The sequence below is a fragment of the Notolepis coatsorum genome (genome assembly GCF_963971535.1).
Source record: "Notolepis coatsorum genome assembly, chromosome: 12".
In the NCBI taxonomy this organism is placed as follows: domain Eukaryota; kingdom Metazoa; phylum Chordata; class Actinopteri; order Aulopiformes; family Paralepididae; genus Notolepis; species Notolepis coatsorum.
Genome location: NC_140176.1, coordinates 17,500,858 through 17,516,253, shown reverse-complemented (window position 1 = coordinate 17,516,253; position 15,396 = coordinate 17,500,858). Strand labels below are relative to the sequence as shown.

The 15,396-nt window shown below is 45.3% G+C and overlaps 1 protein-coding gene across 9 annotated transcripts in view; it reads right to left on the bottom strand.

The window, feature by feature from the left end:
- Positions 1-2,402: 2,402 nt before the first annotated feature.
- The window catches only part of scrib (scribble planar cell polarity protein), a 151,537-nt gene continuing 138,543 nt past the window's right edge, over positions 2,403-15,396 (bottom strand). For 4 of the 9 annotated variants that reach the window (XM_084326684.1, XM_084326689.1, XM_084326685.1 and 1 more), the window contains 5 exons: positions 14,348-14,487; positions 14,144-14,181; positions 13,163-13,237; positions 9,483-9,537; positions 2,403-4,208 (listed from right to left, as the gene is read on the bottom strand). In XM_084326684.1, coding sequence (XP_084182810.1) covers positions 4,057-4,208; positions 9,483-9,537; positions 13,163-13,237; positions 14,144-14,181; positions 14,348-14,487 — 460 coding nt within the window. In that variant the 3' untranslated portion in view covers positions 2,403-4,056. Of the gene's footprint in view, positions 4,209-7,559; positions 7,590-9,482; positions 9,538-13,162; positions 13,238-14,143; positions 14,182-14,347; positions 14,488-15,396 lie in introns of all 9 variants that reach the window. The other 5 variants (XM_084326687.1, XM_084326691.1, XM_084326688.1 and 2 more) reach the window with 4 other exon arrangements.

The window sequence follows — 15,396 nt, the reverse complement described above, 5'->3', positions numbered from 1 at the left end:
GGCTGTTTTTAAATAAAGTGTGGCCGCAGGATTAATAACGTTAACGTTAGTTCGGCCAGAGAAACAAATATACTAATTAAAATGGTTGGACCTGCGAGATTTGTACTTTGTAGGTCTGCATTTTAAATGTAATGAGTAAAAAGTATGTATTTTTCTCTGAAATGTAATCGAGTAAAAGTACAAGTATACAAACCTAATAATACTTGAGTAAAGTACAAATCCCCAAAAACAGTACTTAAGTATTGTAAGGAAGTACTCAAGTACTTTACACCCCTGTGTTTGAGTCTTCAGGCGGCAAGAGAAGAGAGTTGAGGGATGGAGAAATACATTTAATATAGTTTGGAGAGAAAAAACTATTTCTGGCAGTTTTTTTTTTATTTTATTTTTTACGTTTGATAAAGTTCATTTTAACACCAGATAAATCATTTTGATACAAGCTACTGTAAGACTTTTACTTTGAGGGTGACTTTAACCTTTACCACAGTCACTTTCAAATAAAATATCCTTACTTTTACTCAAGTAATGGCTTTCAAGTACTTCATACACTGAGTGTCAGCCTTGAGTGACACGTTCACAGAGTGACCCACCAGCGCTGGGCTATTACTTGGCTGAAACACTTTGTCATTGCTTAGAGGTGTCTTGCTGCCTTTTGGCCACTGAAACAAAAAAAAGTTGTCTTAGAATCAGAAACCATAGGTGGTTGTGTTCTTTAGCCTACTTTTCAGACGAGTTACCAGGAGAGAAAACTGCCTCAGCCAGTCTTATAACCTGGTGGTGGAAAATCAAAACGCTAGTTGAGCCACAGTCCAGGTCAGTCTTATAACCTGGTGGTGGAAAATCAAAACGCTAGTTGAGCCACAGTCCAGGTCAGTCCACATCCACACACATTGTAACTTTGTTGCTCACCACCAATCATTGCCTCTGAAAGAATCAGAATAAAGACGAGGACAACCTATATATTTTTGGTGTCCTGAATCAAATTGGATTTACAACTAATCTACACATTCATACTTGCCTCGTATGAATGTGTATGCATGTGAATGAATGTTGGTGGTGGTCGGAGGGGCCGTAGGCGTTGATTATTCGCCACGCTTCCGTGAGTCTGCCTCAGGGCAGCTCTGGCTGCAATTGTAGCTTACCACCACCGGTATGACTGTGTATGAACGAATAATGGACTCTGTGAAGCGCTCTGAGTCAGAGCAACAGTCAGTCAGAGAAGAGCGCTATATAAATCCAATCCATTATTATTATTATTATTATATTGTCTTGTATTTATTGCTATATGTTATCTGTATGTTATGTTGTAATGTCTTACTTAAAAAGAGACACATTATGGAAGATGGTTTTGCCTACGGTAGTCTTTGTTAGTCTGAATTTCTCTGAAATGTTTAGGCGCTGCCGGGGAAGATGACATAAACCCCTTGTTTGGCTCGGTTTCGAAGTCTTCCGATTAACAAGCTGTTCAGAATTGCTTTCCCTCGATGTCACAAGGGGGCGGGGCACACAAGCAATACAATTGCTTTATTTAATAAATTAGCTGTTAATAAAAGAACGAAGGGAAGAAAGAGGTACTGGAAAGTCAATTGTTAACATTAGATTTAGGCTAGTTTCTAAAAACAAACATGTTCCACAGATTCATGGAAGTCATATAACATGGTAGAAAATATCCATAATTTGTCCTTTAACATACACAAAAAAGACACAATGCAACGAATCAGCTGGTTAAATGAAAAGTACATTTTTATTATTCCTGAACCACAAAATAGACTTCTTTGGTTGTACAAATTCACTAGTTACAGTCCTGTATGAGCTCTAACCCTTGACCCTAAGTACTTCTCTGACCCTTGACCTCTGACCTATTTGGAAAGAACAGCCCCCCCTCCCCCACCCAAAAAAAGAACAAGACAAAAGAATAACAACAAAATAAATGTTCAAACACTGCATTAAAAATGTAGTGAATCCCGCTTGTCTGGAAAAAGATATACCTACAGTAAGTATAAAAAAAATAAAAATAATGATATCAGCCATTTGCAAATCAACCAAACTGAATTTCAGTCAGCGAGCAACGGGGAAAGCTATGATTAGTAGGCCCTACATTAAATTAACACAATGCTACAGTCATTGATAAAAAAAAAAAAGAAAAAAAAAAGTGGCAGATAAATCGACAGCAAATAAAGCAGAGGAAAAAGACTGGTTTGAAATTGACCAAATGAGATGGATGTCTGGAGAAGGATCACTAATCAGTCTCCGCCTCTGGAGGCTCTCCCACTAAAAACCAATATACATGCAGAGAGCTCCCTGTCCTGAGCCCGTCCACAACCCCACGGACACACCAGCAGTCCAGACAACGTGCTCGGTCCATAGCCGCCCCCCCCCCCCCCCCCCCCCAAGACTGGCTCAGTTTCAACCCCAAAAGTTTGCTTTCCTTTTTCAGTATTTGTACATTATTCACACAATAATAGAAATGATTTTTCAGTGGCTTCAGATTTAAATGAATCAAAAGACATAAAAAAACAAACAAAAAAAGACAGAAGAAGAAACACCTGCTACCTTCACACATCCTCCCGGAACACCTCCAGATATGAAAGATACACCAGTGAGATTCACATTGATAAAAAGGTTGCCCTGAAAAGGGCAGGGGAAAGTACCGTACACAGATGAAGCTGAAAGATGCATGTTCCCAAAAAAAAAAGCCTCCCAAGCATTTCTGATCCATTTTTACGATCCAGTTGTCAAAGTATGCTCGCTGAATGCTGGTTATCTCCAGTAGCAGAGTCCCGTTATCTACACAGGGCATAATATAACTCCCGTTTTAATAAACCCTAAACCCAGAGAAGGTGATAGGCGTTCAGCCCTAGGTGTCCTCGATAGACTGGGAGAGGACTGGTTTAAGTTGAGAAAAAACCAACGTTTTGGCGGCACCCGTTTCTATGCTGTCCACACGGGCTGATACAAAACAGTTAGGCCCTGAATCAAGCCATTTAGCCTGCCGTACAGGAACACCCGGACAATACAGTATAAGGGATTTCAAAGTGTATACAAAGTAGAACTGATAATATGATACAAACTGATATGCAAAATCGTTCAAAGCTTCTTATTCGTCTTCTTTTTAAATCTTGACATTTAACAATTGATTATAAACAGTTCATAATGATAAATAATAATGATACGTGTCACTCATTCGTTGTACTAAAAAGTACAGGTGTTTTTCCAACAGTGTCCTATAGGAGAAGGCCTTCAATTTGACTACCGGTAATATGATAAAAGCAAAATAAATTATTTTAAGATAAAAGAAAGAAAGAGGTTTGTTAAAAAGCAGATCAGTGGCAGTGCAATAAAGATATGTAGTGTTTTAAAAAATATACGCTGCTGCACATTTGTGACTGTGAAGGTAGCAGAATGTTTCCCCTCCTCATTCAATATATACAGTACACTCTCCTCCCAACATCCTCTTGAAAACCCTGACATTTTACAATCTATTCACTGAAAGCCTAAAAAAAATATCATTCGAAAAAGTTAGTATTACAGCTACGACTCATATCTTTCTTTTCCAGTACTTTTTTTCTTTTAAAAACAGCAAAATCAAGAGGAGGTGGAAGAAATAACCACATCTCTGTCTCCTCTTTTATATACTTCAGCTTCTAAAAGGCCAACTGATAACAGAACCACGACACAATGGAGAACAGTGTTTAAGTAGTAATGCCAGCTAACCACGCTAGCTAGTTTTCTTGCCTCTCAGGAGACGCTGGGCTTTGTCTTCATGCCAACTCATCAGCAGACTGTAAAGGCAAGACTGGCACGCAGGATATTACTGTGTGTGTGTGTGTGTGTGTGTGTGTGTGTGATGATTATCATCCTTGTAGTCTCTGCAGTGGTTACGTAGGGGAGAGCAATTCTCTCAAACTATTGACACAGTGTGTGAAGTAGTGTTAAGTGACTCTGCGCCTCCTCTGGATGTCTTGTGTGTGTGTGTGTGTGTGGTGTGTGTGCACATGTGTGTGTGTGTGTATGTACGTATGAGTGAGTCCTAAGTCTCCTGGCAGTGTGTGAAAAGTGTTATGTGGGCACGGCGGTCTCCAGGCTGCGACGGCCCTGTCTCAGTTTGCGCTTGTTGCTGTAGAGAGCCATCTCCTCCAGGGCCGTGGTGGTGGTGGTCGGAGGAGGAGGAGCCTCCGTCTCTGGGTTGGCAGCGGGCTCGGCAGCGGGCTCTGGGGAGAGAAAAACACACGCTTCAGCGACACGTCCACAGCCGCCACACTGCAGCGCTCCGCCTCGGCATCGACTCTGCCACATTGGAACGGTGTTAAAGAGGAAAGCAGGCGACCGACCGACGCTCCGTTAAAAGCCCTGTGTGTCCAGACGGGCACCTGGAAAGCATCCGGCACGCTGAGAATACTGTAGCAATCAACGACCGAATACTGAAACAGACCACTTCAATGAGATCAGTTGTCCAACATCGAGAGATGGGGTGAATTCCATGTATTGCAATGTATTACCGCCTCAATAATTTAGGGTATTCTCCCCGATAAATTGGCCATTTAAAACGGAATCAATCCCAGCTCTGTTTAGTCGTCGTCGTCTTTCAGTCAAAGCTCAAAGTGAAGTCATGCACAATCTGGATCTTGATTAGTAGTCGAGGATTAGTTGGACACACCAATCACAAGACTCTAGTGCAGCGTTTTTCAAAACTATGGCTCCCCAGCATCCGTATCCAAGTGAACAAAATATATTGTAAGTAATAGTATCTTATTTCAATAACAAAACCTTTTGCCCCCCCCCATCCCTGGAGCCACCCGGCACCCTGCTGGGAAGCCATAGTTTGAACACCACTGCTCCAGTATATCATCTCCACTAACGGCAGCAGCTGGACAACCTGTGAAACAGTGAGCGCACAAAGCAAAGCTAAAGACACCTCCTGAGGCAGCCGTCTAATTTCTACAACACTATCATCCCAATACTATTACCACAGAACTAGCAGGGTTAGAGAGAGAGAGAGAGACACACACACACACACACACACACACACACACACACACACACACACACACACACACACACACACACACACACACACACACACACACACACACACACACACACACACACACACACACACACACACACACACACACACACACACACACACACACACACACACACACACACACACACACACACAGGGTTTTTCCTGCATAGAAAATTTGCTGGCCGCTTCTGCACATTCCTGACCAACTCTTAGGCCAAAGATGCTCAATTACATGATCCGATAGAGATTGGTAAAATAGCAAGATTGATCTTTCACTTTAGGGAAGATGAGCACAGAGACAGTGGATGCATGCCACTGAGCAGTGATTTAAGGTGAACAGCTTACATTCCTTGGTAACAGTTGTCTCCTTCCTTTTTTTTAATCCACTTTTTCTCCCATTTTTCTATATTTTCTCCCATCCCAATTTTGTATCATCCAATTCAACCCTCCCCTGTCACGAACGCTGTTTCTTGCCTCCCACAAGCCGGCTGCAATATGGACTAAGTCATACATAGCACAAGTCCCCTCCGGTACTTGAGGTAACAGCAGTCGCATCTTTTCACCTGCGCAGCTCGATCTCTCAGTGGCGAGGAGTAACGCGTGGGAGGCTCACGCTGCCCCCGACACTTCCTGATTCTACTGCGCAGGCGCACCAACCGACCTGTAGGAGTCGCTGTCCACAACGCCCGATCCCCACCCATCAGTTTCCCACCCCCTAATACGGCCAATGTGTATTAGTATGAACGACCAGCTAAACTGAAAGCAATGTGGAGCAATGTCTCCGCATTCGTGGCGAGCGCCTTGCCCACTACGCCACGTAGCCGCCACAGTTGTCTCCTTCCTTAGGTCATCATCCATATATATATTTAATGTAAATTAATTAAGCCTCCTTTGATATTATTCCTGTCATGATGTATCAGAAACGGATGGCAAAAACTGAAGGCTAAGTTACAGCAAGTTAAGAGAAAAAGACACCTTCATGTAGATCCTGATTCTGAATGAAAGGTAGAATCGTTTTGTTCTTGATATTTCATTTTCTCCCCCCACCAACAATCCGAACATACAGTAGAACCGGATTCAATAAGCAGAACCGGAATTGATCAAATCCAAAACGATACCCAACCCCTGCTGAAACTAATCCTACATTTTTCAATATCTTTATTCTGGCTATTTTGTCAGGTCAACAATTTACAGAGTACAACAACTAGCAAGGGCCAGAAGGCAACAACGCGCATAAATTATGTTAACCCTTTCACTCAGGGGGCGAAATTAACTTTTTGACTCACCGGCCAGTGGCGGGTAGATGGGAAGAATCTACCCGCCAAGCATATTTCTTACCTGCCAACTTTTTTTTGATTAAAAAAAAAAAATTATTATTTTATATAATTTTTTTTTAATAAAATATATATATTATATAATCATACTTGTAGTTGTATTATCTGCGAGACATCGCCACCTCGCTGTCTGCAAACAGCTCCACTGTCTGTGTGTATACTCGAGTGGCCTCCAGCTCCAGCAAGGATTCTCCGGTGCTGCAGCTGGACCCCTAAACTCTACATTCAGCATGAAAGGATTCTCCTGCGCTGCAGCTGGTCCCTATTCAGCAGCCCTCATGCGATGTAAGCCAGGGGCTCGAATACGCATGTTGTAGGACATTGATGTCAGGAGCTATCTGTAGCTACTGCTGGATGGCGTTGGGACAACGCCTCTGAACTATTTAGTTTACTGGGACATTTCGTAGTGACTAGTGAGCTAACGTGGGCTAACATGAGCTACCTAGCCAACGGAGGTATTATGCACTGGACACTTGCTGGAGCAGTTGTTGATGTCGGGAGCTATCAGTAGCTAGCCGGCTGGATAACGTTACACAATGCCTCATGTATTAAACTAAAAGTGAATAGTTGACTGGGTCATTTTGTAACAGTAGCTAACATTAGCTCACGGAGGTCCCTCTGACTAGACTAACGTCACGGTGACTGTCCTCTGTTTACATGCAGCATACAGAAACAGGTGCGGGAGGGGTAGGAGGAGCAGTGCGAGGTGCGCTGCATGTCTGTGCTGAGACAGCGAGTGAGAACTCCGCTCAGAATTGGATCATGATTTTCGGTTTTCACATGACTATTTGATTGCCCGCCACACGGCGGGCAGACCTCTCAGTGGGAGTCGCCAAACGTAAAAACTGATCGCCAATGGCGCTTGGCGGGCTCTAGTTTCGCCCCCTGCTTTCACTGCCACACGGTCACCGTCGGTTGTGTGATAGTAAAGGGTTAACCTTCTGTCGTGTGGCAGTGAAAGGGTTAAGGCTATGGGGTACCATCTCTGCCTGATTTTGAGCCAGGAAAAACCCTGTAGTGTACACGCATTCCACACTCAGTCCAGAGGTGCGTGGAGAGAGAGAGACACACACACACACACACACACACACACACACACACACACACACACACACACACACACACACACACACACACACACACACACACACACACACACACACACACACACACACACACACACAGTGTGTAAATCCTACCAAAGGGGGGTGATTATCCCAGGTAGTCACCTGTATCAAGGGGTAGAAGACATTAGAGTAATACATTATAGACCTTTTCAAACTTGACAACATAAATACATTCCAAATGGGCCAAATGTTGCCGTGTTTACACGTGGGCCCAAGCTGTTCCCTAGCAACACAATTACTGTACGTTCATATACAACGTAAAACAGAATTTAGAGGCAGTGCGAACGCATACAAAGTCAATAGAAAGGCACGAATGGAGGTGAACAGACACAGTTTCACTCTAGGCGGCGCGAATAGTGCCGAGCGAGATATTCTCCAGAAGTGATGGAGAAAATATAGTTATATCTTGACAATGGATATGGAATAGACTGCTATGAGCGCTCTGTAGCCTGTAGACGTTGAATAGGTTACATTTAGAAAATGGTCTCGTTGTTGCAGATGCTACTGTTGAGACCAAACGCACTAGCATGTCTTCACGCCAGTTCTCCTAGTTATCAACTGTCAAACTCATGAGAGTAAAGCAAGACAATATTTCTCCTCACGTTGTTGTCTGAACGTACAGGTTATAGTGGTCGACAGAAATGGATTATCAATGGCTGATGACATGTAGCAGACAGTACCTGTTTTTTTTTTGCATCTGATAAAACACCAGTTTAATAATAACAAATGTGACATAATTGCTTAAATTCACTAATGTTAGCTATATTAGTTGGTTGATGACAGCTAGGTTTGCACTTGGTAACAGAGTCACATGGAGCTCTATTTATAATTTGTCAAATGTTGTCTATTTGTAATCTAGAATGAAGTGATTGGTAACCACGGATTCCTTGTGAACCTCTAGTATCATATAACATCATTTTTACTCTGGTAAGATTGATCCCAAGAGAGCCGACGAAAGATAGTAATGTTGGCGGTACAGATATTAGAAAAATTGCCAATATCAGCCTGATTGATTGGCAAACTGATATATCGGTCGACCACTACACAATTCCATTGAAAAGGTCTATATATTATTGTTAATCACACTGTTTTCTTCAGCTAACCTCTCCACAAGGCCCCTCTCCCTCCAGACCTAAAAACTTCTCCATAGAGATCATCTTCCTCCAGATCTAACCACCTCTCCATAAAGATCCTCTTCCTCCAGATCTAACCACCTCTCCATAGAGATCCTCTTCCTCCAGATCTAACCACCTCTCCATAGAGATCCTCTTCCTCCAGATCTAACCACCTCTCCATAGAGATCCTCTTCCTCCAGATCTAACCACCTCTCCATAGAGATCCTCTCCCTCCAGATCTAACCACCTCTCCATAAAGATCCTCTTCTTCCAGATCTAACCACCTCTCCATAAAGATAATCTCCCTCCAGGCCTAACCACCTCTTCCTCCAGATCTAACCACCTCTCCATAAAGATAATCTCCCTCCAGGCCTAACCACCTCTTCCTCCAGACCTAACCACCTCTCCATAGAGATCCTCTTCCTCCAGACCTAACCACCTCTCCATAGAGATCCTCTTCCTCCAGATCTAACCACCTCTCCATAGAGATCCTCTCCCTCCAGATCTAACCACCTCTCCATAAAGATCCTCTTCTTCCAGATCTAACCACCTCTCCATAAAGATCCTCTTCTTCCAGATCTAACCACCTCTCCATAAAGATCATCTCCCTCCAGGCCTAACCACCTCTTCCTCCAGACCAACCACCTCTCCATAAAGATCATCTCCCACCAGGCCTAACCACCTCTTCCTCCAGGCCTAACCACCTCTTCCTCCAGATCTAACCACCTCTTCCTCGAGATCTAACCACCTCTCCATAAAGATCATCTCCCACCAGGCCTAACCACCTCTTCCTCCAGGCCTAACCACCTCTTCCTCCAGGCCTAACCACCTCTCCCTCCAGATCTAACCACACCACCTGGGACCCGTCTATGACACTCACCTGGGTTGCTGGAGCCGTCGTCGATGAACTGAATGTCGTCGACTGCATCAGGGGACTGGAAGGGAAGAACAGAGAGTGAGTACCTGAAGAAGAGTGAGAGAGGAGGGGTACCCTTCATCCCACCGGAAGCCCTCATAGTGTGAACAGAGGGGCTGGCAGTGTGAGGCTAACGAGGGCATGGCGCCACGCCAACCAAACACACAGGCCCTCCGTCAGAGGAACCCAGAGAGCCACAACCTCTAACAAAGCAAGTCCCCCAGGTGAGCTCGGAGGGTTAAAGGAAGGCCGGGTTGAGGTTGAGTTAGACATATCAATTCCGTGGTTTGCTGTGAAGCACATATTATCCACACAGAAAGGCAATTATACTGCAAGAAGTACGCCGTCACCGATGCCACAGACAAAACCAGGCAACACATTTTTTTATATTCTATTTATTTTTGGGCTTTCTGTATTTTTTTCACCCATCCCAATTTAGTCGTTATGCCAATTCCCTTCCTGGTCGTTGCGCGCATTGCCCCACTGTTGGCCTGGGGAGGGTGTAGAACTACCACATGCCTCCTCCGATACATGTGGAGTCGCCAGCTGCTTCTTTTCACCTGACAGCGAGGAGTTTCACTGGGGGAACGTAACGCGTGCAGAGGTTCATGCTATTTCCCCCAGATCCCCTCCCTGCTGAACAGGCGCCCCGACCGACCAGTACGAGTCGCAGTTTACAACGACCAGGACACATACCCCACCGGCTTCCCACCCGCTAACACTGCCAATTGTGTTAGTGGGGACGACTGACCAAGCCGGAGGTACCGCTGACAGCTGGATTAGATCCCAGAGTCTCTGCGGTGGTAGGCGAGTGCTTTGTCCACTGCGCTACCCAGGCAACACATGTTTAGGTTTGTGTTTGTCTGTGTAATAATGCTGTTATGTGTTATTAGGTTAGATTTAGAGGAGACATTCATTCCATTATGAATCACTGAGAATAAGGTGTTGTTTCACATTACTACACAAGGGATAGTTCAGCATTTTGGACCCCTAGCCCTATTTCTTATTTACCAGTGATGATGTTGATCGGTAAGAGTCCTTTCTCAGCACAATTCATGCTGTTCCTCACACTAGCTCCTGTTAGTTAGCCACAAACCAATGCAAAGTCAATGGGGTCGAGCTCCTGTCTATACGCTGACTGAGAGCAACTGAAATCTAATCTACCCCACACAGTGAATAGAGAGTAGATTTCAGTTGTCTTCAGTCAGCTTATAGACAGGAGCTTGACCCCATTGACTTTGCACTATACGGAGCTAGTATGAGGAACAGCTGATTGTGCTGAGAAAGGACTCTTTACTAATCACCAACATCATTGGTAGGTAAGTAAGAAATAGAGCACGGGTTCCAGAAATCTCGATCCCTTTACCAGTTACTGCTGCACCCTTCCCTCTTCCCCCGACATCTGAATCTAAAATGCAACCACACGTACACGTAGCAAGCTCAGTACAGTAAAGCCAAACACAAAAGCAGCAGCACCAAGGAGGTTACATAAACCAGGGCCTCTGTGCAACAGTTAAGAAACCACATGTGATCCCCAGATCCACAGCCATACAGACCAACCAACCAACCAACCAACTACAGACGCTGAACCAGAGACCAAGCGTTGCTTCCTCCAGTATCACTCTACGACACCCCCTGCTCCGCTCCCCCTGGGCTCTTTCCTCAAGTTTTAAATGGATAGTTCAACATTTTGCAACCCTAGCCCTATTTCCTATCTCCGGGGAGCTACAGGTAGTTCCGTTTACTCGGCCACACACTGATGCAAAGTCAATGGGGACAATGTCCTGTCTGTACAAACTAGTAAGTAACTGAAACCTAATCACAGTGCTGCAGACAAAGTAGATTAGTTACTTTCAGTCAGCTTGTACAGACAGGACCTTGTCCCCATTGACTTTGCATTGGTTTTGTGGCTAACTGAGCGGAGCTATGGGCCTCCAGTATGATGACCAGCATGCATTGTGTTGGGGACAACATCATGGGTAAGTAGGAAGTAGGGTTCTATCCCTTTAACTGTTGTACCACTAGCTGCTCTGCACTAAACTAGTGTCCTCGTGCAGTTCAAGCCCACACAGCCTCCTGAATAGTTCTATTGTTAGGTGGCATGAATGTAAAGAGACACCCCTGGCTGGTAGGATGTACTGCACTAGGGCTGACCGTCGAAGCTTTGGGGCAGAGATTCGAGCTTTGAGATAAAAAAAAATAAAATAAAATGTTTTACATTTTTTTATTATGTTGTGGGACTTGTACAGCACTTTGGTCAACATTGTTGTTTTTAAATGTGCTCTATAAATAAAGTGGATTGGATTAATTAATTAAATTAATAATGAGTCGGGAGCTGCGCTGCCTGGGCGGCTGTTCTCCGTCACACAGCCAACAACATTACATAATTATGTTGCAACCTTCGTCTATAAAGCAAAAATTATATAAATATTTATATGTAGTTAATAGAGACAAAGGCAGAATTCGACTTAACACGTTTTATTAAGACATGTTTGTATATCATATGGGTCGGGACACTGCTGCTGACTGGGTGTCTTATCAAACACAGGTAAAACAAAAAAAATACTATAGAGAATTGTCAGTGCTGTAAAGTTTAAACCTTTTTAAATCTTAGACAAACGAAACACTTTGCTTTTATGAAATATTGTAAGCTGTCATTTGAGGCTTTATAAAAGCAGCAAGTTGTATTCAACACAGAGAGGAGTTAATGAGGAATTTCCATGTGCTTGTTGTAGTTAACAGAGAGAGGCAGAGTTAATGAGGCGTATGACGTCTGTTGCATTGGAGGTGCAAGATTTTGCAGGTAAAAATATATATACCGGTATATATAATTTTTTTTTTTAATTAAAAATTTATTTTCCCATTCGAATCCCATGCCCATCGAACGAAGCTTCGAAGTATTTAAGACAGCCCTATACTGCACTCTGCCTGAGACCACAGCCATGCATGGAACAAGAGGGTTAGTGTTGCCAGCCAACACAGGATATGATTTTGGTTAGTTGAATCAAATGTCTGGCTGTGGTTGGGTGAGGGTTAATGTTGCCCATCAGATGAGTGGCTGATTGATTAGCTGGCAGAGAGACACACGTGGATATGAGTGGTTACTGCTGGTGATGCTGTGGCAGGTTTGTGATGGTGAGAGAGGTTTGTGATGGTGAGAGGTTTGTGATGGTGAGAGGGGTTTGTGATGGTGAGAGAGGTGTGTGATGGTGAGAGGTTTGTGATGGTGAGAGAGGTTTGTGATGGTGAGACAGGTTTGTGATGGTGAGAGAGGTGTGATGGTGAGAGAGGTTTGTGATGGTGAGAGGGGTTTGTGATGGTGAGAGAGAGGGGGGGGGGTGGCAAGAGTGAGAAAACAATCAAACAATCCAGGCATTTTGGTGTGTCATTATTTAGTACGAGCACAATCTCTTTGCTGCAGAAATCGAGAGTTAGCCAGCTACACCCCTCGAGAGTGGAGAGCAGGAAGTGAGTACTGAACAATCACTGGTCCAAGATGGGGGACTGCAGTTGTTGCACCCTTCTGATTATGGGAGATTAGAGGGGGGGGCACCCAGGGAAGCGGAGAGGAGGGAGTGAGGGTGTGAGGGAGGGATTGAAGGAGTAGGACGCGGTGGCCTGGGAGCTCAGCATGCAGCCAATACCTGGATGTCGTATACGGGTTTGGAAGAAGGAATGGCAGCAAACTGTCGGTAGTCAAACTTCTTTGACGACAGGGACTAGAAGGATAGCAAACAGGAATGAACAGAAGTAGAGAGAGAGAGAGAGAGAGAGAGAGAGAGAGAGAGAGAGAGGGAGGGAGGGAGAGAGAGGAAGGGAGAGAGAGACAAGGTAGAGAGAGGAGAAGGAGAGGAAGTGCAGAGAGGAGAGGAGAGGAGGTAGGACGCTGGGAGGTTGATGGGTGACTGTGGCATATGGAAAAGGAGCACGTATGTTCTCAGCTTCTGATTGGCTACAGTGATGATGAGCAAGACGGTGGATGGCCCGTGTGTGTCTTTTAAGCCAATCAATTAACTTTGTTTTCTTTTCCAAGCATGGAAACCAGCCACTGAAAATGTAAGACCTCTCTCTTTGACAAAGCTCCTTCATTAAAGGCCATCTCATAGTCCAGGCGCAGGTCCGCTAGGGTCCACGCAGAGAAAATGATGCAACAGCGGACTCCAGCAGGTGTCCACAAACTGCTAAACATTTCTATCTGCACGTACCTAGACTAGAGTTTAGACATCCAATAAATAGTAGGCATGTCTACGCATTGTTAAACGTTTCCGTCTGCGAGTACCTAGTGTCCAGACGTCCACACAGGCATGTCCACGTGCCACAAAAAATGTTCCTGTCTGCGCATACCCGTGCGTTCGTATCCAGTGTAGTGGTGCCATACAAAACATAGCTGGGCCTGCTTGCTGATCAACAAAAGCCACAGGACTAGTGTGGAGTGTCCGTCCACATACGTGTCTGAACCCTATACTATGTAAGCGCCTTTATAAAAAAAGGGGAAAGCCAAACATTGCGGCTCTGAAACAGTTTGTCGACTTTAGCAGCTCGCTCCGTTCCCAGAAGGGAACATCTGTCTTGTTTTCACCCTGCAGACAAATACAGTATAGGAACGGAGGGGAGATGAGGCTTACCAGTCTGCCTGGCGAGGTCACTCCTCGAGGAGTCAGCTCTGTCAGAGAAACACACAGAGAGACACCAGGTGAGAAAGGCATTTGGATACTTAATGATCTTCTTTAAAGGTAGTATGAACGCAGCATCAGTAGTGTGGAGGCAGCATCAGTAGTGTGGAGGCAGCATCAGTAGTGTGGAGGCAGCATCAGTAGTGTGAAGGGTACCTTCCAGAGGGGTTGGGGAGGGGGTGGGAGCTGGGGAGGGAGACTCCGTCAGCTGGTCTAGTGTGCCACGCTTCTTCACCTCCCGAGACTTGGCGATGACCATCTGGGCTTTCAGCGCATCCTGCTCCAGGGACTTCATCCTACGAGAGAGAGACACATGCTCAGATGGATAACGGAAGAGGAGAAAGCAAGGGATGAGAGACAGAGAGACAGAGAGACAGACTATGAAGACTGCCAGAGACAGTAGTTGGGTGCTCCTTGTCCTGGTTTGCTGTGGTACAGTCTAAAACTAACCACATCAATTCAATTACACAGTAAAAAAAAGAAAAATAAGAAGAAAAAGGAACGCATTCCAGGATAAGGACTGCCTACATACGCATCGCTAGTAGGCATACCCTCCACTCAACACATATGTTGCTTGCAACTTTACCGTGGGCCGTGTGTTAGTAAGATGAACGATGCGTTAGGAAACTAGAGGAACAGGTGGCGTGAAATGAAGAGAAAGGGAGTAATGTGGACACAACAAGACAAAGCGTCAAAGAGAGAGAAGAGAGAGAGAGAGAGAAAAGAGGGGGTAACGGAGGAAGCTAGCGATGGATACAGCCAAGACGTGCAGAAGCAAGGCAGCGTCGAATAAAGGCAGTGAAGCAGTGTCACAATGTCTGTTGTGAGTGCTTGCCGGGACCTTTCAAACTCTAACTTCTAAGCAAGATGCCCCCCGCCCGCCCCACACACACTAAAGCACCCCACAGTGCCCCCCTCAGCACACTCCCACAATGCCGTGCATGTGGCCCGGGCAGGCGGGGCCATGGAGCAGACCTGAGCTGGGAGGCAGCAGAGGAGGAGGCGGTGGTGGCGGTGGGCTGAGGGGCCTCAGTCGGGCCCTGAGACGCCCTCACTCTGGCCTGGTACAGCCTCTTAGCCAGGTCCTGCTCATACTGTCTAACATCCTCCTCTAGGCCGTAGGGCCTGGGCCATGAGGGGCCCCGGGAGGAGGGGGAGGGAGGGAGGGAGGGAGGGAGGGAGGAGGAAGAAGAGGAGAAATACGG